The sequence below is a fragment of the Scyliorhinus canicula genome, chromosome 6, assembly GCF_902713615.1.
Source record: "Scyliorhinus canicula chromosome 6, sScyCan1.1, whole genome shotgun sequence".
NCBI classification, from domain to species: domain Eukaryota; kingdom Metazoa; phylum Chordata; class Chondrichthyes; order Carcharhiniformes; family Scyliorhinidae; genus Scyliorhinus; species Scyliorhinus canicula.
Window position 1 is genome coordinate 16,491,942 of NC_052151.1, and position 26,490 is coordinate 16,518,431.

At 50.2% G+C, this 26,490-nt stretch overlaps 1 protein-coding gene across 1 annotated transcript in view; it reads left to right on the forward strand.

The window, feature by feature from the left end:
- The first annotated feature begins 2,116 nt into the window (after positions 1-2,116).
- The window catches only part of lin9 (lin-9 DREAM MuvB core complex component), a 178,164-nt gene continuing 153,790 nt past the window's right edge, over positions 2,117-26,490 (forward strand). The window contains 1 exon segment of the mRNA XM_038798990.1: positions 2,117-2,176. Within this exon segment, the coding sequence (XP_038654918.1) occupies positions 2,146-2,176 (31 nt within the window). The 5' untranslated portion in view covers positions 2,117-2,145.

The window sequence follows — 26,490 nt, forward strand, 5'->3', positions numbered from 1 at the left end:
TTTCACTGTACCTCGCTACATGTGACAATAAACAAACCCAATCCAATCCACTGTTTGAAACCTGGACATTTTGGAAATCCTGAAGCTGTGTTTAAATATTTAAATACAAGGCCTTTTCTGCATTTGTGCTAGACTGTCAGAAAAGGAGGGAGCAATACAGACTCTGGAGTGAACGCAGCAATCACCAATGGATTCAATTCCAGATTTATTTATTGAATTTAAATTTGGGATTTGAACAAGGCCTATGGGAGAATTTAAACAAAAAGGATGCACAGCTGCCAATATGGGAGGGATTAACATCGAGAATATTCAAGAGGTCAGAATTAGTGGAGCACAGATATCAGAGGGTTGTGGACACACACAGATTTGAAAATTGCACACTGGTTAGCACTGTAGCCTCACAGTGCTAGGGTTCAATTCCAGCCTTGGGTGACTGGAGTTTACACCCTTTTATTCGTTCACGGGATATGGGCTGGGTCAGCATTTCGGCTCTTGGAAAGAGCACCCCACTTAAGCCTACACCTCCAACCTATACCTGTAATTCCACCTAACCCCAGGGCAAATTAGCGTGGCAAATCCATCTAACCTGCAGGTCTTTGGTGGGAGGAAACCAGAGCACCCGAAGGAAACCCACGCAGACACGGGGAGAACGTGCAGACTCCACGCAAACAGTGATCGAACCTGGGACCCTGGAGCTGTGAAGCAACTGTGCTACAGTACTGTGGCTCCCTTTACTGCCCATCCCTGAGGGTGTTTAAGAGTCAACCACATTCTCCCTGTTTCTGGGTTTCCTCCCACAGTTCAATGACATGCAGGTTCGGTGGATTGGCCATGCTAAATTGCCCTTAATGTTCAAAGGGGTTGGGTGGGATTGCTGGATCACGGGTATAGGGTGGAGTTGTGGGCTTAAGTGGGGTGCTCGGTGGTCTTTCCAAGGGCTGGTGCAGACTCGATGGACCGAGTGGCCTCCTTCTGCATTGTAAATTCTATGTTCTATGAACCTCTTAATTCTATGTTTGTGCAGACTCGATGGGCTGAATAGCCTCCTTCTGCACTGTACAGTTTCTGTGGAGACTACACAAGGAATTTGGGTTATGAACCAAGATCCAGTTATATGATGTGGAGATGCCGGTGTTGGACTGGGGTGAGCACAGTAAGAAGTCTTACAAAAGTCCAACAGGTTTGTTTCAAATCACTAGCTTTCGGAGCACTGCCCCTTCCTCAGGTGAATGAAGTGGTATGTTCCAGAAACATATCTATAGGCAAAGTCAAAGATGCAAAACAATTCTTTGAATGCGAGTCTTTGCAGGTTATGAAGTCTTTACAGGTCCAAATGGAGCAACTGGAGAGAGGGATAATGACAGGTTAAAGAGGTGTGAATTGTTTCAAGCCAGGACAGTTGGTAGGATTTTGCAAGCCAGATTGTGGGAGTGAATGTAATGCGACATGAATCCAAGGTCCCAGTTGAGGCTGTACTCGTGTGTGGAACTTGGCTATAAGTTTCTGCTTGGCAATTCTGCGTTGTGGCGCATCGTGAAGCCAAACGCTTACCTGAAGATCAGAGGCTGAATGCCCTTGACTGCTGAAGTGTTATAATGTCATTTATGATGTGGAGATGCTGGCGTTGGACTGGGGTGAGCACTTAAGAAGTCTTACAACACCAGATTAAAGTCCAACAGGTTTGTTACAAACACTAGCTTTCGGAGCACTGCTCCTTCCTCAGGTGAATCAGGAGCAGTGCTCTGAAAGGTAGTGTTTATAACAACCATGGACTTTAACCTGGTGTTGTAAGACTTCTCACAATGTACTCTCACCTGTTGGACTTTAACCTGGTGTTGTAAGACTTCTCACAATGTACTCTCACCTGTTGGACTTTAACCTGGTGTTGTAAGACTTCTTACTGTACTCACCCCAGTTCAACGCCGGAATCTCCAAATAATGTAATTTAGGTTAGTGATGTTTGAGCCTGTGTTGGCCGTCTGGAGTGTGCGGGATTTGAACCCGCGGCCCGGGGCCGCGCTGCCCCTCTGGTTCCCAGTCAGGTGAGTTGACCGCTAGGCCACGGCATCTGCGTTTGTTTCTGCCGCCCTGGCGCACCCACAATGCCGCGCGGCTCCCTTTGAAAAGCGGCGCGGCCGATTCAAGATGGCGGAGGTGGAGGAGCTGCCGGATGAGAGTGAGTCCGGGGCCGAGGGGGTGGAGCTGGCAGCGGGGGTGTGGGAGCGGCTCGGGGACCCGGCCTGAGGGGTGGGGAGGAGGCGGGTGTACACATACCCTGACAGCCGGGAGGGTGGGGAACCACCTCCTGTCCCCGGGGTGGGGGCTGCGCTGGTTCTCGGCGACCTGGACCCCCCTCCCCGGGGGCCGGGCGGTGGGGAGACCCCCCCCCCCCCCCCCAAACACACACACACACAGACCGGGAGCCGCCGGCTGAGGCCGGGGATCCGCCTCTGACAGGCCAGCCAGGCCGCACCGGCCGTTCCACTCTGCTGCAGACCCGGGCAGCGAGCTGGAATGCAGGCGGCCGCCGCACTGCCCGGGGACGGGCGGCTGTCAGGCTGAGGCTCCCCCCTCCCCCCCCCCCCATCTCCCCCCTCCCCCCCCCCCCCCCCATCTCCCCCCTCCCCCCCCCCCCCCCCATCTCCCCCCTCCCCCCCCCCCCCCCATCTCCCCCCTCCCCCCCCCCCCATCTCCCCCCTCTCCCCCCCTCCCCCCCCTCCCCCCCTCTCCCCCCCTCCTCCCCCTCCCCCCCTCCCCCCCCTCCTCCCCCCCTCTCCTCCCCCCCTCCTCCCCCCTCCTCCCCCCCTCTCCTCCCCCCCTCTCCTCCCCCCTCCTCCCCCCCTCTCCTCCCCCCTCCTCCCCCCCTCTCCTCCCCCCTCCTCCCCCACTCTCCCCCCCCTCCCCCCCACTCTCCCCCCCCTCCCCCCCACTCTCCCCCCCCCTCCCCCCCACTCTCCCCCCCCTCCCCCCCACTCTCCCCCCCCTCCCCCCCACTCTCCCCCCCTCCCCCCCACTCTCCCCCCTCCCCCCCACTCTCCCCCCCACTCTCCCCCCCACTCTCCCCCCCTCCCCCCCACTCTCCCCCACTCTCCCCCCACTCTCCCTCCCCCCCCCTCCCCCCCACTCTCCCCCCCCCCTCTCCCCCCCTCCCCCCCACTCTCCCCCCCTCCCCCCCACTCTCCCCCCCTCCCCCCCACTCTCCCCCCCTCCCCCCACTCTCCCCCCCCTCCCCCCCACTCTCCCCCCCCCTCCCCCCCACTCTCCCCCCACTCTCCTCCCCCTCTCCCCCCCACTCTCCCCCCCACTCTCCCCCCTCCCCCCACTCTCCCCCCCTCCCCCCCACTCTCCCCCCCCTCCCCCCCACTCTCCCCCCCTCCCCCCCACTCTCCCCCCCACTCTCCCCCCACTCTCCCCCCCCTCCCCCCACTCTCCCCCCCACTCTCCCCCCCCCTCCCCCCACTCTCCCCCCCCTCCCCCCCCACTCTCCCCCCTCCCCCCCACTCTCCCCCCTCCCCCCCACTCTCCCCCCTCCCCCCCACTCTCCCCCCTCCCCCCCACTCTCCCCCCCTCCCCCCCACTCTCCCCCCCTCCCCCCCACTCTCCCCCCCTCCCCCCCACCCTCCCCCCCACTCTCCCCCCCTCCCCCCCACTCTCCCCCCCTCCCCCCCACTCTCCCCCCTGCCCCCCCCGCCCCCCCACTCTCCCCCCGCCCCCCCCACTCTCCCCCCCGCCCCCCACTCTCCCCCCTCTCCCCCCCGCCCCCCCCTCTCCCCCCCGCCCCCCACTCTCCCCCCTCTCCCCCCACTCTCCCCCCCACTCTCCCCCCCCTCCCCCCCACTCTCCCCCCCTCCCCCCACTCTCCCCCCCTCCCCCCCACTCTCCCCCCTCCCCCCCACTCTCCCCCCCTCCCCCCCACTCTCCCCCCCACTCTCCCCCCCCCCTCCCCCCCACTCTCCCCCCCTCCCCCCCACTCTCCCCCCTCTCCCCCCCACTCTCCCCCCCCACTCTCCCCCCCTCCCCCCCCACTCCCCCCCACTCTCCCCCCCTCCCCCCACTCTCCCCCCCGCCCCCCACTCTCCCCCCCTCCCCCCCCTCTCCCCCCCCTCCCCCCCACTCTCCCCCCCACTCTCCCCCCCACTCTCCCCCCCCTCTCCCCCCCCTCCCCCCCCTCCCCCCCCTCCCCCCCACTCTCCCCCCACTCTCCCCCCCCTCCCCCCCACTCTCCCCCCACTCTCCCCCCCTCCCCCCACTCTCCCCCCCCCTCCCCCCCACTCTCCCCCCCACTCTCCCCCCCTCCCCCCACTCTCCCCCACTCTCCCCCCCCCTCCCCCCCACTCTCCCCCCCCTCCCCCCCACTCTCCCCCCCCCTCCCCCCCCACTCTCCCCCCCCCTCCCCCCCACTCTCCCCCCCCTCCCCCCCACTCTCCCCCCACTCTCCCCCCCTCCCCCCCCACTCTCCCCCCCTCCCCCCACTCTCCCCCCTCCCACCCCACTCCCCCCCACTCTCCCCCCCCTCCCCCACTCTCCCCCCCTCCCCCACTCTCCCCCCCTCCCCCCCACTCCCCCCCCTCCCCCCCACTCTCCCCCCTCCCCCCACTCCCCCCCCTCCCCCCCACTCTCCCCCCCTCCCCCCCACTCTCCCCCCCCTCCCCCCCACTCTCCCCCCCTCCCCCCCACTCTCCCCCCCCGCCCCCCACTCTCCCCCCCCTCCCCCCACTCTCCCCCCACTCTCCCCCCACTCTCCCCCCCCTCCCCCCCACTCTCTCCCCCCCCTCTCCCCCACTCTCCCCCCCCCTCTCCCCCACTCTCCCCCCCCTCCCCCCCACTCTCCCCCCCCCTCCCCCCCACTCTCCCCCCCCCTCCCCCCCTCCCCCCCCACTCTCCCCCCCCCCCCCCCACTCTCCCCCCCCACTCTCCCCCCCCACTCTCCCCCCACTCTCCCCCCCTCCCCCCCCCCTCCCCCCCACTCTCCCCCCCACTCTCCCCCCACTCTCCCCCCCACTCTCCCCCCCCCTCCCCCCCCCTCCCCCCCCCCACTCTCCCCCCCCCTCCCCCCCACTCTCCCCCCCCCACTCTCCCCCCCACTCTCCCCCCCCTCCCCCCACTCTCCCCCCCTCCCCCCCACTCTCCCCCCCTCCCCCCCACTCTCCCCCCCTCCCCCCCACTCTCCCCACTCTCCCACCCTCTCCCCCCTCTCCCCCCCCGCACTCCCCCCCTCCCCCCACTCTCCCCCCCTCCCCCCACTCTCCCCCCACTCTCCCCCCCCTCCCCCCCACTCCTCCCCCCCCTCCCCCCCACTCTCCCCCCCTCCCCCCCACTCTCCCCCCCCTCCCCCCCACTCTCCCCCCCTCCCCCCACTCTCCCCCCCTCCCCCCCCCTCCCCCCCACTCTCCCCCCCTCCCCCCCACTCTCCCCCTCTTCCCCTCCCATATCATCCCCTCTCACCACCCCCTCACCACCCCCTCGCCACCCCCCCTCATCTCCCCCCCCTCATCATCCCCCCCTCATCAATCCCCCCCCTCATCATCCCCCCCCTCATCATCCCCCCCCTCAGCCATCCCCCCCCTCATCATCCCCCCCCTCATCATCCCCCCCATCATCATCCCCCCCCTCATCATCCCCCCCTCATCATCCCCCCCCTCATCATCCCCCCCCTCATCATCCCCCCCCTCATCATCCCCCCCATCCTCATCCCCCCCCTCATCATCCCCCCCCTCATCATCCCCCCCTCATCATCCCCCCCCTCATCATCCCCCCCCATCATCCCCCCCCTCATCATCCCCCCCTCATCATCCCCCCCTCATCATCCCCCCATCATCATCCCCCCCTCATCATCCCCCCCCCTCATCATCCCCCCCTCATCATCCCCCCATCATCATCCCCCCATCATCATCCCCCCATCATCATCCCCCCCTCATCATCCCCCCCCTCATCATCCCCCCCCTCATCATCCCCCCATCATCATCCCCCCCTCATCATCCCCCCCCTCATCATCCCCCCCCTCATCATCCCCCCCCTCATCATCCCCCCCCTCATCATCCCCCCCCTCATCATCCCCCCCCTCATCATCCCCCCCTCATCATCCCCCCCCTCATCATCCCCCCCATCATCATCCCCCCATCATCATCCCCCCCTCATCATCCCCCCCATCATCATCCCCCCCTCATCATCCCCCCCCTCATCATCCCCCCCCTCATCATCCCCCCCCTCATCATCCCCCCCCCTCATCATCCCCCCCCTCATCATCCCCCCCCTCATCATCCCCCCCCCTCATCATCCCCCCCTCATCATCCCCCCCCTCATCATCCCCCCCCTCATCATCCCCCCCCTCATCATCCCCCCCCTCATCATCCCCCCCCTCATCATCCCCCCCCTCATCATCCCCCCTCATCATCCCCCCATCATCATCCCCCCTCATCATCCCCCCCTCATCATCCCCCCCTCATCATCCCCCCATCATCATCCCCCCATCATCATCCCCCCCTCATCATCCCCCCCCTCATCATCCCCCCATCATCATCCCCCCCTCATCATCCCCCCATCATCATCCCCCCCATCATCATCCCCCCCTCATCATCCCCCCCCTCATCATCCCCCCCCTCATCATCCCCCCCCCCTCATCATCCCCCCCCTCATCATCCCCCCCCTCATCATCCCCCCCTCATCATCCCCCCCCTCATCATCCCCCCATCATCATCCCCCCCATCATCATCCCCCCATCATCATCCCCCCCCTCATCATCCCCCCCCTCATCATCCCCCCCCTCATCATCCCCCCCCTCATCATCCCCCCCCTCATCATCCCCCCCCTCATCATCCCCCCCCTCATCATCCCCCCCCCTCATCATCCCCCCCTCATTATCCCCCCCCTCATCATCCCCCCCCTCATCATCCCCCCCCTCATCATCCCCCCCCTCATCATCCCCCCCATCATCATCCCCCCTCATCATCCCCCCATCATCATCCCCCCCCTCATCATCCCCCCCCTCATCATCCCCCCATCATCATCATCCCCCCATCATCATCATCCCCCCCCTCATCATCCCCCCCCTCATCATCCCCCCCCTCCCTCGCCCCCCGGGCTGAAAAGTGGTAAATAACACAATTGCCATGCAATAATCATCTCCAACAAGAGAATATTCTATTCTTCCCATGACATTCAATGGCATTACCATTGTTGAATCCCCCACTATCATCATCCTGAGGGGTTACCATTGACCAGAAACTGAACTGGATCAGCCATGTAAAAACTGACTACAAGTCAGAAGCTGAGATTTCAAATAGCTCAGCTCCTGATTCCCCAAAGCCTGTCCACCACCTGTGAGAGACCAGTCATGTTTCTCCACTTGCCTGGATTACTGCATCTCCAACAACACTCTTTGACACCATCTAGGACAAAGCTGTTTACTTGATTGGCATCCTATCCACCACCTTAAATATCCATTCCTTCCACCACCGACCCACAGTGTCAGCTGTGTGTACAATCTGCAAGAACTCACAAAGGCCCCTTTGACAGCAAACCCTTGACTTCTGTGACTAGAAGGACGAGGACAGCAGATGCAATGGTACACCACCCTGTGCGTTCCCCTCCAAGCCATGGAAATATATTGCGGTTTCCTGCACTGTCGCTGGGTCACAATCCTGGTACTACCGTAAAATGTTAAGACATGCCTTAAAAGCTGCTTTTTGTCACCTGCCCTTTTATTGCCTTGCATGTTTTGGTATCATCTTTGGTTGCTTCACTCCTGTGAAGTACCTTGGAATGTTTGACTATGCTTGCAGCATTCTATAAATATACATTGTTATAGAATGCAGGGTTTTTAAATCCAATCCCTGAGCCCATCTTGGTTCTGGGGGTTGAGAGAATAAAGCACCTGAAAAGGTCAATTTTTAAATATTTGTTTTCTTTCACATAAAATGTGTGATATACATACAAGTTGGTGCATTTTCCTACTGATTAATGCTTTATTTCTGTGACCGTGAAATAAGACTCTTGTTAATATTGCTGGATTTATGTCTCTTTGGAAGGGGGCCTATTGGTTTTTGCCCATCCACATTCTGTGTAAATGCTGCTGTAGGTGAGGGACTGTTTCTGTGTGCAGTTTGTGGTATGAATGTTTTTTTGACTGCCCCCATGCTGGTGACAGGTTTGTTTGCTGCACTTGGGGCTGCTGAGCATGAATCAAAATTGGGGAGTGTTTGTAAATTGTCTTAACACCCCAAAAGCATAAATCACAGATTAAGGAACTAGATGTCTAGTTCTTTTTTAAAAATCTAACCTTTGATAGAACTGTTTTGCTGCTGAGGAGAAATCTTTTGCCTGCCCAAAAAAGGATTTGGCATATATGCAAAGAAGAAATCTGCAGGGCTCTCGGGTTAAGAGTAAGGAGGTGAGAATAATTGGAAACACCTTAGCAAAAGCATGATGGACTTAATGCTCTCCAGTGTAGTACGGTTGATGCACGTGGTTATTGGTGGATGGTAGCCTAGTCTCTGAGGCGTGGCATTGTGTAGATATAACAGTATGACGTTTTCTGTCTGTAACTGACTTTTAGTAGCGTTGCTGAACTTATTCGACACGTTAGCAGTGATACGCGCTCATGAGGGCGGCCCGGTAGCACCGTGGTTAGCACTGTTGCTTCACAGCGGCAGGAACCCGGGTTCGATTCCCAGCTTGGGTCACAGGCTGTACGGAGTCTGTGCGTTTTCCCTGTGTCTGTGTGGGTTTCTCCGGGTACTCCGGTCTCCTCTCGCATGTCCCGAAAGACGCGCTGTTAGGTGAATTGGACATTCTGAATTCTCCCTCCGTGTACCCGAACAGGTGCCATACTGTGGCGATTCGGAGATTTTCGCAGTAACTTCATTGCAGTGTAATGTAAGCCTACTTGTGACACTAATCAAGATATTCTAAATTATGCAAGTAGATCTACTTTGTATGGCGCTCTGAATTAGTTATAAATAATGGCCCAACCTAGTGACAGATCTGCAACCAACAGTACTTGGTGTCCACAGCTCATAATGCATAACAATGCTTGGACATTTTTGAATTCATGTAAATATGTATTGTACAAAATTCATGCCCCCACCATTACATTTTGGTGAAACAACTTGGCTGTTCCTCCATAGAACACAAACTAGATGGTGGTTATTACACCAAAATAAACTTTACAGTATATTGTTAAAGAACGGAACGGAGACTGACTTAAACTATGATCTTGTCTTGAGCCCATTCACCATTTCACAAGATCACCATGTTACCTACAGCTCAAGCCAATTTTTCAGTTGACCCATCCAAGAAAAGGTCCAGTTCATGTCCTCCTCCCCCATGCTTTTGGGTTTGACATCTCTGTAGTTCCATGTCTTACCTCGGAAGCATCGCACTGCTGAAGCTCTGCAAACTTATCGTACTAACATTTATGGAATGGTACAACAGGATCGAAGGGCTGAATGGATGTTGCTTGTTTGTAATAGCAGACTCTCCTGAGTTTGTGATTCTGCTGTTTGTTTCAGGACCCAACATATGGCTGCTGCTACCCTGTGAAACAAATATCAGAAGCACAGAGTATAAAAGCACCTTGCTAAATAATTCTCGACATTTAACCCTTCACTACTCTACTCAAACATTCCTGACTCCATGGTGCAAGCACCCAACAATTCGGGATGGGCAGTAAATGGAGCCTTGCCAACATGGCTCACATCCCAAGAACGAATAATCAGAAACTGCTCTTCTGCACTGGTTGATTATCACTCAGTTAGCTTAGCAATGTTTCTGTCTAGATGGTTCATCCTTAATGTAAAGTATCCTGCACGGGTGAGCTGTAAACTCCGGTGATTAGATGTTAGCTGAGAAATGAATCTTTCCCTCTATGCCCCCTACCTGGCCAATTCAAGTTGTGTACACTGATGATCAATATCCACATGAGTGCAAGGGGAGAAAAATACTGGGTTCTGCTGACATTTAAAGACTTATTCATCCGGCGTATTCCTCCTGGATATGATTCAGGTTTAATTTTTTCCTAATGTGTTGCTTGGTGTAGGAATTCCTCAGTCAGTACAAGTCGCCTGAGATGAGGCGTGATTTCTTCTCTCGGGAGAGTAGTGAATCTGTGGAATTCTTTACAGAATTCTTTACAGATTTTCCTATTGATTAATGCTTTATTAATCAATTAATCAAAGGCTGGGTCTTTTTCATCAGTAAGGGAATCGAGGGCTAGGGATAAGGTGGGATATCCATGGTCTCAATGAAGGGCTAAACAGACTCTTTTTGGGCTGAATGGCCTAATGTTCCTATATGTTAGTCCTTTTAAGCAGATTAGTACAATTGCTGAAAGTTTGAGGTAACACAGTTACTACAGGTTGTAAGCATTGGAACAGGGGAAGTGCATTGTAATGAGAGAATGCCTTCTCGGTCTGCTGTTGGGCAGGCCTGGGTGTACAGCCATAATCTCGGTCTGCTGTTGGGCAGGCCTGGGTGTACAGCCATAATCTCTGTTTGTCTGTCTACCCTCCATTTCTGTCATTTATAAATAAACACACAACACCAAGTGACTTCTGGTTTTGGAGATTTTGATGCCTTTTTGGCTCAAAACTGGCCCAGATTGAGTCTAGGATTTGATTTGACTTTCAACAGGGTCTTCTTGCCAGTTCTCCAAATGGGAGGTTATAGAACATAGAACATAGAACGATACAGCGCAGTACAGGCCCTTCGGCCCTTGATGTTGCACCGACATGGAAAAAATCTAAAGGCCATCTAACCTACACTATGCCCTTATCATCCATATGCTTATCCAATAAATTTTTAAATGCCCTCAATGTTGGCGTGTTCACTACTGTTGCAGGTAGGGCATTCCACGGCCTCACCACTCTTTGCGTAAAAAACCCACCTCTGACCTCTGTCCTATATCTATTACCCCTCAATTTAAGGCTATGTCCCCTCGTGCTAGCCACCTCCATCCGCGGGAGAAGGCTCTCGCTGTCCACCCTATCTAACCCTCTGATCATTTTGTATGCCTCTATTAAGTCACCTCTTAACCTTCTTCTCTCTAACGAAAACAACCTCAAGTCCATCAGCCTTTCCTCATAAGATTTTCCCTCCATACCAGGCAACATCCTGGTAAATCTCCTCTGCACCCGCTCCAAAGCTTCCACGTCCTTCCTATAATGAGGCGACCAGAACTGTACGCAATACTCCAAATGCGGCCGTACTAGAGTTTTGTACAACTGCAACATGACCTCATGGCTCCGGAACTCAATCCCTCTACCAATAAAGGCCAACACACCATAGGCCTTCTTCACAACCCTATCAACCTGGGTGGCAACTTTCAGGGATCTATGTACATGGACACCGAGATCCCTCTGCTCATCCACACTACCAAGAATTTTACCATTAGCCAAATATTCCGCATTTCTGTTATTCTTTCCAAAGTGAATCACCTCACACTTCTCCACATTAAACTCCATTTGCCACCTCTCAGCCCAGCTCTGCAGCTTATCTATGTCCCTCTGTAACCTGCAACATCCTTCCGCACTGTCTACAACTCCACCGACTTTAGTGTCGTCTGCAAATTTAATCACCCATCCTTCTGCGCCCTCCTCTAGGTCATTTATAAAAATGACAAACAGCAACGGCCCCAGAACAGATCCTTGTGGTACGCCACTCGTAACTGAACTCCATTCTGAACATTTCCCATCAACTACCACTCTCTGTCTTCTTTCAACTAGCCAATTTCTGATCCACATCTCTAAATCACCCTCAATCCCCAGCCTCCGTATTTTCTGCAATAGCCGACCGTGGGGAACCTTATCAAACGCTTTACTGAAATCCATATACACCACATCAACTGCTCTACCCTCGTCTACCTGTTCAGTCACCTTCTCAAAGAACTCGATAAGGTTTGTGAGGCATGACCTACCCTTCACAAAACCATGCTGACTGTCCCTAATCATATTATTCCTATCTAGATGATTATAAATCGTATCTTTTATAATCCTCTCCAAGACTTTACCCACCACAGACGTTAGGCTCACCGGCCTATAGTTACCGGGGTTATCTCTACTCCCCTTCTTGAACAAAGGGACCACATTTGCTATCCTCGCAAATGGAGTTGTATTTTTTCTTCTCTGGTACAATGTTCTTCTGATTACTCTGTAGCTTGTAATATAAATAGAATCTTCTTCAGTGACGGGGAGTACCAGGTGTGTGTGTGTGTTTTCCCCTTGCGTCAGAGGGAAGTCTAATCGGATTGTTGTCTCCATTTGGAAAGATAATTCTAAAACAAATTCCATCCAGTGAAGGTTTTTAAATCCTTCCTTTCACCCCTACCAAGGTGTAATTTTTAGGAGTTATTCTTCCCCTTCGTTAGATCCCTTGGTCTATTCAGAAATCTCGGGAAATGGTGAAATGCCATTAGTGCAAAGTACTTACCCACGAATGTACGGAGGTCCAAAGGGGGAGAGGAAAGAGAAGGTAAATACTGAAACAGCATGCAGCAAGACTTTGACCATTTGGGCTTGGGCTGATTAAATGGAAAATAGTATGCACACCACGCAAGTTCAGGTAATGACCATTGCCAAAAAGAGAGAATCCAATGGCATTACCATCACCAAATCCCCCACCAACAACATCCTGGGAGTTACCATTGACCAGAAACTGAACTAGAATTTGCGATGGAGACTGAACACGATGCTTCTTTTACCCAACCATCTTCAGCTGCTTCATCAATGACCTTTTCCTTCATCATATTGTTGGAAGTGGGGATGTTCGCTGATGTTTATCACCATCCATGACTCAGATACTGAAGCAGTCGATGTCCAAATGCAGCAATACCGATGCAACATCCAGGCTTAGGCTGACAAATTCACACCGTTTAAGTGCCAAGCAATGACCATCTCCAACAAGGGAGAATCTAACCCTCTCCCCATGACATTCAATGGCACTGCCAGCACTGAATCCCCATTGTCAACATCCTGAGGGGTACCAGTGACCAGAAACTGAACTGGACCAGCCATAAAAACTGTGCCTACAACAGTAAGTCAAGGGTTGGGATTTCAAATAGCTCACCTCCTGACTCCCCAAAGCCTGTCCACCATCTGTGAGATACAAGTCAGGAGTGTAATGGAATACTCTCCACTTGCCTGGATGAGTGCAGCTCCAACAACACTCAAGAAGTTCAACACCATCCAGGACAAAGCTGTTTGCTCGATTGCCAACCTATTCGCCACCTTAATCATCCACTCCCTCCACCACCAACATACTGGCAGCCGTGTGTGCTATCTACAAATGAACTGCAGGAACTCGCCATGGCTCCTTTGGCAGAAAATCCTTGACTTTGCACGGTCTGCATTTAACTGGAAACAATCTGTTTTCAACAGGACTGCCCTCATTGAAAATACTGTACTCTTGATGCTTCATTCAATCCGTAAACACATTGTTTAATTTAATTTTCCTTTTATATCCTAGGCTTCTTTTAGGTGGTTTCAAATATACTTCCCTTTTTAAATTACTCACCATCTATCAATGTGCACTCCAAATATGTTGCCAAAATGGCCCAAAAAATCTTTAAAGCTTCTTTAAAAATGGCAGGGAAACTGCAGTAGGGGAGTCCACTCTGATATCTTGATCCCCAATTCTTTCCTCAACCCTGAGCTACCGGTCCAGCTTCAACCTTGTACCATTTAGGGAGGGGGTGGCGTAGTGGTATTGTCACTGGACGAGTATTCCAGAGACCCAGAATAATGCTCTGGGGACCCAGGTTCAAATCTCGCCACTGCAGATGGTGAAATATGAATTAAATAAAAATCTGGAATTAAAAGTCTAATGATGACCATGAAACCATTGTCGATTGTCGTAAAAACCCATCTGGTTCACCCAAGTGTCCTTTAGATGGAAATCTGCCATCCTTACCTGGTCTGGCCTACATGTGACTCCAGACCTACAGCAATGTGGTTGACTCTTAACTTGCCCCTCAAGGGCAATTAGGGATGGGCAACCTGCAATGCCCACATCCCATGAACTAATATTTTTTTTAAAAGGAAGCATCATTTTGGTGCATATCTCCTGAGAAGGCTGGCTGTCCCCTGTCTGGAATTTCCCTATGTTCCAAATTCTTTCCAGCTCTCAATTTATTGAGAGCTATTAAAATTTAATTCATGGGGGCTTCTACTTCCAGGGACATTCCTTGTTCTTGGGTTCTCTTTGTATGATCTCTTCCTGGACTGCTTGTTACATGATCTTTCTGTGATCCGAGTCCTGTTATCACATCTCCGATCTTTTCCCCTTTCTGATTCATTGCCAGAATTTATACTCCACTTTTGGCCTTGCACATTTTTACCTCTTTTATTCTTGGATCTTTTATCCTGACCTTCATCCTGCATGTTTAACCAATGTTTGTATTTACTGGTGGCCTTTCCTGCTCTCCCTATGATGGTGGCAGACTACAGACTTCCACAGACTAGTGTTACAGATTTGTGGCAAGGCCCAAACAACATAAAGGGCTACAAAGCGAAGCCGAGCAGTATCTCCAGCAACAGCGCACCCCTCCCCGATGAACTCAATGCATTTTATGCTCGGTTCGAGCAGGAAATCAACGATCCGCTGTCGAGTGCCCCAGCAGCCCATAATACACCCATATCCACCATCACAGCTTCTGAAGTCAGATCGGCTTTCCTGAAAGTGAACCCTCGGAAGGCGACTGGTCCGGACAGGATTCCTGGTCGTGTGTTAAGAGCCTGCGCGGATGTGTTCGGGGACATCTTTTCACCTGTCCCTACTCTGCTCCGAGGTCCCCACCTGCTTCAAGAAGACCACCATTATACCGGTGCCAAAGAAAAACCAGGCAACGTGCCTCAATGACTACCGTCTGGTGGTCCTGAATTCAGTCGTAATGAAGTGCTTCGTGAGGTTGGTCATGAAGCGTATCACCTCCATACTCCCAGAATGCCTTGATCCACTGCAAATCGCATACTGCTGCAACCGGTCCATAGCAGATGCCATTTCCCTGGCCCTACACTCATCCCGAGAGCATCTTGACGACAAGGACTCCTACATCAGACTCCTATTTCTTGACTACAGCTCCGCCTTCAACACCATAATCCCAGCCGAGCTCATATCAAAGCTCCAAAACCTAGGACTTGTCTCCTCACTCTGCAACTGGATCCTTGACTTTCTAATCCACAGACCACAATCAGTAAGGATCAACCACAACACCACCTCCACAATAGTACTCAAAACTATATACCCACAAAAAGGAAGGACGGTAGAAAGAGGGAAAATCAACCGTGGATATCTAAGGAAATAAGGGAATTGAAGGAAAAAGCATATAAAGTGGCAAAGATTGGTGGGAGACTAGAGGACTGGGAAATCTTTAGGGGGCAACAGAAAGCTACTAAAAAAGCTATAAAGAAGAGTAAGATAGAGTATGAGAGTAAACTTGCTCAGAATATAAAAACAGACAGTAAAAGTTTTTACAAATATATAAACAAAAAAGAGTGGCTAAGGTAAATATTGGTCCTTTAGAGCAGTGCATCTCAAACTATCTGATGTGGTGTACCGGCAGTTTTTTTTTCAATGTGCCAGGGACCGGTGAGCGAAACAAGCCAATCCAGGATTACTGTCTTTCTTTTCTGGAAACACGAGTACTGGCAGACGATGGCTCGCGTACCGGCACCGGTACACGTACCACACTTTGAGAAGCACTGCTTTAGAGGATGAGAAGGGAGTTTTAATAATGGGAGATGAGGAAATGGCTGAGGAACTGAACAGGTTTTTTGGGTCGGTCTTCACAGTGGAAGACACAAATAACATGCCAGTGACTGATAGAAATGAGGCTATGACGGGTGAGGACCTTGAGAGGATTGTTATCACTAAGGAGGTAGTGATGGGCAAGCTAATGGGGCTAAAGGTAGACAAGTCTCCTGGCCCTGATGCAATGCATCCCAGAGTGCTAAAAGAGATGGCTAGGGAAATTGCAGATGCACTAGTGATGATTTACCAAAATTCACTAGACTCTGGGGTGGTCCCGGTGGATTGGAAATTAGCAAACGTGACACCACTGTTTTTAAAAAAAAGGAGGTAGGCAGAGAGCAGGAAATTATAGGCCAGTGAGCTTGACTTCGGTAGTAGGGAAGATGCTGGAATCTATCATCAAGGAAGAAATAGCGAGGCATCTGGATAGAAATTGTCCCATTGGGCAGACGCAGCATGGGTTCATAAAGGGCAGGTCATGCCTAACTAATTTAGTGGAATTTTTTGAGGACATTACCAGTGCGGTAGATAATGAGGAGCCAATGGATGTGGTATATCTGGATTTCCAGAAAGCCTTTGACAAGGTGCCACACAAAAGGTTGCTGCATAAGATAAAGATGCATGGCATTAAGGGTAAAGTAGTAGCATGGATAGAGGATTGGTTAATTAATAGAAAGCAAAGAGTGGGGATTAATGGGTGTTTCTCTGCTTGGCAATCATTAGCTAGTGGTGTCCCTCAGGGATCCGTGTTGGGCCCACAATTGTTCACAATTTACATAGATGATTTGGAGTTGGGGACCAAGGGCAATGTGTCCAAGTTTGCAGATGACACGAAGATGAGTGGTAAAGCGAAAAGTGCAGAGGATACTGGAAGTCTGCAGAGGGATTTGGATAGGTTAAGTGAATGGGCTCGGGTCTGGCAGATGGAATACAATGTTGACAAGTGTGAGGTTATCCATTTTGGTAGGAATAACAGCAAACGGGATTATTATTTAAACGATAAAATATTAAAGCATGCTGCTGTGCAGAGAGACCTGGGTGTGCTAGTGCATGAGTCACAGAAAGTTGGTTTACAGGTGATTAAGAAGGCAAATGGAATTTTGTCCTTCATTGCTAGAGGGATGGAGTTTACGACTAGGGAGGTTATGCTGCAATTGTATAAGGTGTTAGTGCGGCCACACCTGGAGTAGTGTGTTCAGTTTTGGTCTCCTTACTTGAGAAAGGACGTACTGGCACTGGAGGGTGTGCAGAGGAGATTCACTAGGTTAATCCCAGAGCTGATGGGGTTGGATTATGAGGAGAGGTTGAGTAGACTGGGACTGTACTCGTTGGAATTTAGACAGATGAGGGGGGGATCTTAGATATAGATATAGAACAGTACAGCACAGAACAGGCCCTTCAGCCCTCAATGTTGTGCCGAGCAATGATCACCCTACTCAAACCCACGTATCTACCCTATACCTGTAACCCAACAAACCCCCCCCCCCCCTTAACCTTACTTTTTAGGACACTACGGGCAATTTAGCATGGCCAATCCACCTAACCCGCACATCTTTGGACTGTGGGAGGAAACCGGAGCACCCGGAGGAAACCCACGCACACACGGGGAGGACGTGCAGACTCCGCACAGACAGTGACCCAGCCGGGAACCGAACCTGGGACCCTGGAGCTGTGAAGCATTTATGCTAACCACGATGCTACCGTGCTGCCCCAAAATGTTTCTTATAGAAACATTTAAAATTATGGGACTGTACTCGTTGGAATTTAGAAGGATGAGGGGGGATCTTATAGAAACATTTAAAATTATGAAGGGAATAGATAGGATAGATGCGGGAAGGTTGTTTCCACTGGCGGGTGACAGCAGAACTAGGGGGCATAGCCTCAAAATAAGGGGAAGTAGATTTAGGACTGAGTTTAGGAGGAACTTCTTCACCCAAAGGGTTGTGAATCTATGGAATTCCTTGCCCAGTGAAGCAGTTGAAGCTCCTTCATTAAATGTTTTTCAGGTAAAGATAGTTTTTTGAAGAATAAAGGGATTAAGGGTTATGGTGTTCGGGCCGGAAAGTGGAGCTGAGTCCACAAAAGATCAGCCATGATCTCATTGAATGGCGGAGCAGGCTCGAGGGGCCAGATGGCCTACTCCTGCTCCTAGTTCTTATGTTCTTAAACCGGGGCCCCGCAAGGCTGCGTACTTAGCCCCGTATTATACTCCCTGTACACACAGGACTGCATGGTAAAATTTGATTCCAACTCCATCTACATGTTTGCTGGCGATATGACCATAGTGAGTCGGATCTTGAATAACGACGAGTCAGAATACAGGAGGGAGATTGAGAACCTGGTGGAGTGGTTCAGCGACAATAATCTATCCCTCAATGCTAGCAAAACTAAAGAGCTGGTCATTGACTTCAGGAAGAAAAGTACTGTACACACCCCTGTCAGCATCAATGGGGCCGAGGTGGAGATGGTTAGCAGTTTCAAATTCCTTGGGGTACACATCTCCAACAATCTGCCTTGGTCCACCCATGTCAATGCTACCACCAAGAAAGCACAACAGTGCCTATACTTCCTCAGGAAACTAAGAAAATTTGGCATGTCCACATTAACCCTGACCAACTTTTACAGATGCACTATAGAAGGCATCCAATCTGGCTGCATCACAACCTGGTATGGCAACTGCTCAGCCCAAGACCGCAAGAAACTGTGAACACAGCCCAGTCCATCACACAAACCTGCCTCCCGTCCATTGACTCCATCTACGCCTCCCGTCCATTGACTCCATCTACACCTCCCACTGCCTGGGCAAAGCGGGCAGCATAATCAAAGATCCCACCCACCCAGCTTACTCTTCCAACTTCTCCCATCAGACAGGCGATACGGAAGTCTGAACTCTCACGAACAGACTCAAAAACAGCTTCTTCCCCGCTGTTACCAGACTCCTAAATGATTCTCTTATGGACTGACCTCATTAACACGACACCCCTGTATGCTTCATCCGATGCCGGTGTTATCTAGTTACCTTGTGTTGCCCTATATGTATTTTCTTTTATTTCCTTTTCTTTTCATGTACTTTGATCTGTTGAGCTGCTTGTAGAAAAATACTTTTCACTGTACCTTGGTACACGTGCCAATAAATAAATCCAATCCAACTTTGTGTTTGTCCGAATAAATAGCCTTGTCCTGCGCTTCAATGTTACTTTGTCCATCAATCAATTCTTTATTTGCCATAGTTGGTTGCTCATTGCCTTTATGTTCATATGATCAGACCGAAGGCAACTGATTCCTGCCATACACCAGTTGGTATGGACTGTAACCCCCTCCCCATTTGCAGAGTTAATTGCATGCACTACCATGCCAGCACCGTTTGCAATTTACAATCTGGTTGATTAGCCAATATTTTATGTAACATCTATCACTGCATGGTTTCCGTCGCAAATTTTCACGACACAAAGTTCTTCTGCCAAATTCCCACCATTGTGTGTCAGGAATTTTGCTGATGTCCCTAATCTTGTTCTCTACAACTTTGTCCACAATGGTCCATTTTCCTTCCATGTATAGGCTAAATTTGGTCACCATATCTATAAAGTGCAGCAAAAATACCACTATCTTTGTCCCATACTATTAAGTCTATTGCGCCGTTCAATTCCCTGGCTGGTGGCAAGCTCCCAACAGGACATGGTGGTGTCTTTTGATATTTTATGCAAATTTCTCATAGCCATCATTTGTGATATAAGGACGTTGCATTCTTTATCAAGCACTCCAACATCTCACTCCTCCTTCGATTTTTGTGACCCCACCATTTTTGTAATTAAAAAATTATTTAAAAAATTTTTTTGTTGTGGAACGTGGGCGTCCCTGGCTAGTTCAGCATTTGTTGCCCATCCCTAATTGCCGTTGTTAACATGGTCATGACCTGCCTTCTTGATCTATGGGACGTTTATAGAGACTAGAGGTTTTCAATGAAGGAAATAAAATGGGAAGAGGAGCTTGGGGACTATTTCTACCTCCACTTAACTTCACTTTTCCACACAAATCTCGATTTCGGAGGAATTTAACTTCTGTCTTGAAAATACTAACTGTTAAGCATTCAAACAGCTTTGGGGATAGAGCATTACAATGATTCACAACCCTTTAAATAATTATCCCTCCATCTCGGTCCTAAATGGTTGACCCCTTATCCTGAGGTTGTGACTTTATTCTTCTGTTAAGTATTGTAGAAATTTTCCCCAGGATTCGCCCTGTTGAGCCCCTTCAGAATTTTAAAAAGTTCCAGTGAGGTCAGCTTTCGTTCTTGATTCCAGGGATTGTAGGTTTATCATGGGATAATCCCCTCTGTCCTTGGGTGAGGCAATTAAAACTTGCACTCCAACTGTGATCTCACCAAAACCTTGTATAATTACAGCAAGACTCATGTACTCCAATTGTTTTGTAATAAAGACTAAAATACCTTTTAATTTGCCAGTTGTCTGTTAATTTGCATTGGCCAGGTCCCTATGAATACTCAGAGTACCATTTGGAAAACATCCTCATCTTCCATGATGGAGGAGCCCAACACATCAGTGCAAAAGACGAAGCACTTCAACCACCTTCAGCCAGAAGTGCCAAGTGGATGATCTATCCTGGCTTCCTCCTGAGGTCCCCAGTATCACCGATGCCAATTTGATTCACTCGCATGCACTCGATAGCACTATCGAGTCTGAAGACACTGGATACTGCAAAGGCATGAGCCCTGAAAATATTTCTGCAATAGTACTGAAGACTTGTGCTCCAGAACTTGCTGCATCTCTAGCCGAGCTGTTCCAGTACAGCTACAACACTGACATCTGCCTGGCAAATGTGAAAAATGACCCCATGTCTAATTACCACATCAGTCTGCTCTCGATCCTCCATCAGCAAAGTGATAGAAGATGTCATTGACAGTGCTATCGAGTGACACTTACTCAGCAACAACCTTCTCACTGATGCTTAGTTTGGGTTCCCTCAGGGCCTTAGTCCAAATATGGACTAAGATCCAGAGATGGGGTGAGAGTGACTGCCTGTGACATAAAGGCACCATTTTATGAAATGTGGCACCATAAGTAAAGCCTATAAGTTCAGATGAATGGCATCCACATATTTAAGAATAATTAGGGAAGAGATTTTACTATTATTTAATAATTTGCTGTTGAAAAGTGTAGTTCCAGAGAACTGGCAGATAGCTAATGGAATTCCTATATTTACAAATCGAGACAAATAATGTCCAGGGAATTATAGACCAGGCCCACTTAACATTAGTACATAGAGCAGTACAGCACGGAACAGGCCATTCGGCCCTCGATGTTGTGCCGAGCATTATCCGAAACCAAGATCAAGCTATCCAACTCCCTGTCATTCTAGTGTGCTCCATATGTCTATCCAATAACCGCTTGAAAGTTCCCAAAGTTCTCCACTATCACAGCAGGCAGTCCATTCCACACCCTAACCACTCTCTGAGTAAAGAACCTACCTCGGACATCCCTCCTATATCCCCCATCCTGAATCTTATAGTTATGCCCCCTTGTAACAGCTACATCCACCCGAGGAAATAGTCTCTGAACGTCCACTCTATCTATCCCCCTCATCATCTTATAAACCTCTATTAAGTCGCCTCTCATCCTCCGCTCCAAAGAGAAAAGCCCTAGCTCCCTCAACCTTTCCTCATAAGACCTATCCTGCAAACCAGGCAGCATCCTGGTAAATCTCCTTTGCACCATTTCCAATGCTTCCACATCCTTCCTATAATGAGGTGACCAGAACTGTGCACAATACTCCAAATGTGGTCTCACCAGGGTCATGTACAGTTGCAGCATAACCCTGCGGCTTAAACTCAAGCCCCCTTTTAATGCTAACACACTACAAGCCTTCTTCACGGCTCTATCCACTTGAGTGGCAACCTTCAGAGATCTGTGGACATGAACCCCAAGATCTCTCTGTTCCTCCACATTCCTCAGAACCCTGCCGTTGACCCTGTAATCCACATTCAAATTTTTTCTGCCAAAATGAATCACCTCGCACTTATCAGGGTTAAACTCCATCTGCCATTTTTCGGCCCAGCTCTGCATCCTATCAATGTCTCTTTGCAGCCTGCAACAGCCCTCCACTACTCCACCAATCTTGGTGTCATCAGCAAATTTACTGACCCCACCCTTCAGCCCCCTCCTCCAAGTCATTGATAAAAATCACAAACTGCACAAATCACATTGTTGGGAAAAATAATGGAATCCTGACAAAAGACAGGAATAAACCGTGTAAAAGTTACTGGACAGAAGGAGGCCATTTGGCCCATGTCCATGCCAGCCCGAGGACAGTCGGGTGCCCTTTCTGCACTCGGTCCTTGAGGTGCAGATCCAGGAGTTTAGGATCTCTGCCTCCACCAACTCGGGCAGCAAATTCTTGCAAATCTCCACTGCACTCTCGCCACAGCATTATATCCTTCCTGTAATATGACCAGAACTGCACACAATATTTCAGTTGTGGCCTCACTGGTATTTTATACAATTCCAACATTATTTCCTTACTTTATATATTCTATACCCCTGCCAATGAAGGAGAGTGTTCAAAATTTTTTTTTTTAACAACCTTGTCTACTTGAACTGCTGCCTTTCGGGACCTGTGTACTTGTAGGACAGGATACCTCACGTCATCTACCTCTCTTAGTATATTCCCATTTATCGTGTGCTCCTTATAACTGTTTGACCTCCCTAAAAGCATGACCACACTTGTGTTAAAATCCATCTGCCAATTTGTGTACTGAGGTACAGTGAAAGTATTGTTCTGTGTACAGTCCAGACGGAATTCCATACATGGAAAAACATGGGGAATACATGAATGCAGGCATTGGGTGAAGCAGAGAGTGCAGTCCTACTCAGTAGAGAAGTTGCGTAGAGAGATCAGTTCAGTCCATAAGAGGGTCATTCAGGAGTTTAGTAACAGCGGGGAAGAAATGTTTTTGAATCTGTTTGTGTGTGTTCTCAGACTATTGTATCTCCTGCCTGATGGACGAGAGATTAAACAGGGTGCGAGGGGCCTTTGATTATGCTGCCCCCTTTTCCAGACAGAGTTGGTGGATGGGAGGTGGTTTTGTGTAATGGACTGGGCTGTAGTTTCTTACGATCTTGGGTAGAGCAGTTGCCATACCAGGCTATGATGCAGCAGATAAGATGCTTTCTATGGTGCATCTGTAGAGTCAATGTACACATGCCGAACTCCCATCGTTTCCTGAGAACTGTCATGCTTTCTTGGTCGTAACGTCGACATGGGTGTGTGTACCAGGACCGATTGTTGGTGATGTGCATGCCTAGGAATTTGTAGCTCACTCCACCAACCCATCTATATAATATTGGGGATTATGTATTTTTTTATCCTCTACACTGTCCACCACTTGTGCCTGTGAATACCGGTCTGGATCTCACCAAAAATGGCACAAATGACCCTGCCAAACTCACCCAAAATGACAGTCATTTTTTGAGGGAATCACGCCCAAAGCCAAGGTCTTTGATTTTTTTATTGCCTTGCCAACTTGTTTAGTGATTGGTGCATTTGTTCTCAGTTTGTTCCTCTACCACATGGAAACTTTTCCCATCCAAGGAATAAATGACTACCTTATTCTTCCTACTAAACTGATTCTTGTGGAGCTATGCTTTCCACCTTCTGCCACTCTGAATAACTACCTTTCACTCCCGCTCTCTTTCTGTCTTAAAGTCAGCTGACAATCCATTCTGCAACTTGTCCCCTGACTCCACGTTCTCTGAACCTATTCACTGGTCTACTATGGACACCTTATTGGGAGCCAACATCCTGGTAAACCTTTTCTGTACTCTCTCCAAAGCCTCCACATCCTTCTGGTAGTGCGGTGACCATAATTGGACACTGTATTCCAAATGTGGCCTGACCAACATTCTATATAACTAACATTTTTCAAGCTTTTATGCTCGATACCCCGTCCTATGAAGGCAAGCATGCCATATACTTTCTTTACCACCATTTCCACCTGTGCTGCCATTTTTAAGGATCTGTGGACCTGCACTCCCCACATCTGTGTCTCTATGCTCCTAATGGTTCTGCCATTTATTTTATAATTCCCACCTGAATTGGAAGAACCAAAATGCATCACCTCGCATTTGTCCGGTTTAAATTCCATCTGCCATTTCTATGCCCAATTTTGCAGCCTATCTATATCCTGCTGTATTCTCTGACAATCTTCACCACTATCTGCACCTCCTGCAGCTTAGTATAATCCGCAAACTTGCTAATCAGATCCACTACGTTTTCTTCACTTCCAAATGCGGATAGATCCTATCTCTTGAGAATCTTTTCCAACAATTTCACTATCACTGATGTCAAGCTCACTGGCCTATAATTACCTGGATTATCCTTGCAACCCTTCTTAAATAACGGTACAACATTGGCTATCCTCCAATAATCTGGGATCTCACCGGTGGCCAACAAGGACATATATATTTCTGTTAGGGGCCCAGCAATTTCATCTCTTGTCCTCCTCCGTAATCTGGGATAGATGCCATCTGGCCCTGGGGATTTGTCTACCATAATGCTTCTTAACACACCTAACACTTCCTCCCTCGTAATAACAGCCTGTTCTAAAGTGTTTACACATCCCTCTTGAGACACCACCAATCAACCTGTCCCCCTCCTTGAATACTGATGCAAAATACTCATTAAGGACCTCACCTACTTCCTCTGGTTCTATACATAATTTCCCTTCTTTGTCCTTTCTCTAGCTACCCTCTTGTTCCTAATATATATATAAAATGCCTTGGGATTCTCCTTAATCCTGTCTACCAAGGACATTTCGTGACCCCTTTTTGCTCTCCTAATTCCTTGCTTGAGCTCTTTTCTACTTGTATTCCTCAAATTTCCCTGGTCATCCATGGTTCCTGTCTTTCCTGTCCTTTTTACCGGCACATGCCTGTCCTACACTTCCATCAACTGCTCCTTAAAAGACTCCCACATGCCAAATGTGGATTTACCCTCAAACAGCCTCTCCCAAACAACAGCCTCCAAATCCTGCCTAATCTGGTTGTAGTTAGCCTTTCCCCAATTTAGCACCTTAACCCTAGGACAACACTTGTCCTTTTCCATGAGTATCCGAAAGCTTACGGAATTGTGGTCACTGTTTGCCACATGTCCGGATCTTGTTTTCGGGATCCCTACAGGGGAGGGGGAGCAGCCCCAAGTCGTGGTCCACAAAGGCACCAATGACATAGGTAGGAAAAGGGATAGGGATGTAAGGCAGGAATTCAGGGAGCTAGGGTGGAAACTTAGAGCTAGAACAAACACAGTTATTATCTCTGGATATTATCTCTGGGTTGTTACCCATGCCACGTGCTAGTGAGACGAGGAATAGGGAGAGAGAGCAGTTGAACACGTGGCTACAGGGATGGTGCAGGAGGGAGGGTTTCAGATACCTGGATAATTAGGGCTCATTCTGGGGTAGGTGGGACCCCTACAAATGGGATGGTCTACACCTGGACCAGAGGGGTACCAATATCCTGGGGGGGAAATTTACTAATGCTCTTCAGGAGGGTTTAAACTAATTCAGCAGGGGGTTGGGGACCTGAATTGTAGCTCCAGTATACAGGAGGTTGAGTGTAGTGAGGTCATGAGTAGGGTTTCAAGGTTGCAGGAGTGTACTAGCAGGCAGAAAGGTGGTTTAAAGTGTGTCTACTTCAACGCCAGGAGCATCCGGAATAAGGTGGGTGAACTTGCAGCATGGGTTGGTACCTGGGACTTCGATGTTGTGGCCATTTCGGAGACATGGCTAGAGCAGGGACAGGAATGGTTGTTGCAGGTTCCGGGGTTCAGATATTTCAGTAAGTTCAGGGAAGGTGGTAAAAGAGGGGGAGGTGTGGCATTGTTAGTGGACAGTATTACGGTGGCAGAAAGGATGTTTGATGAGGACGCGTCTACTGAGGTAGTATGGGCTGAGGTTAGAAACAGGAAAGGAGAGGTCACCCTGTTGGGAGTTTTCTATAGGCCTCTGAAAAGTTCCAGAGATGTAGTGGAAAGGATTGCAAAGATAATTCTGGATAGGAGCGAAAGTAACAGGGTAGTTGTTGTGGGGGACTTTAACTTTCCAAATATTGACTGGAAACGTTATAGATCGAGTACTTTAGATGGGCCCGTTTTTTGTCCAATGTGTGCAAAAGGGTTTCCTGACACAGTATGTAGATAGGCTAACATTTGCGAGGCCACATTGGATTTGGTACTGGGTAAACAACCAGGACAAGTGCTAGATTTGGCGGTAGGTGAGCACTTTGGTGATAGTGACCACAATTCGGTTACGTTTACTTTAACGATGGAAAGGGATAGGTATATACCGCAGGGCAAGAGTTTATAGCTGGGGGAAAGGCAATTATGATGCGATCAGGCAAGACTTAGGATGCACATGATGGGGAAGGAAACTGTAGGGGATGGGCACAATTGAAACGTGGAACTCATTCAAGGAACAGCTACTGCGTGTCCTTGATAAGTATGTACCTGTCAGGCAGGGAGGAAGTGGTCGAGCGAGGAAACTGGTTTACTAAAGTAGTTGAATCACTTGTCAAGAGGAAGAAGGAGGCTTAGGTAAAGATGAGACGTGAAGGTTCAGTTAGGGCGCTCAAGAGTTGCAGGTTAGCTAGGATGGACCTAAAGAGAGAGCTAAGAAGAGCCAGGAGGGGACATGAGAAGTCTTTGGCAGGTTGGATCAAGGATAACCCTAAAGCTTTCTAT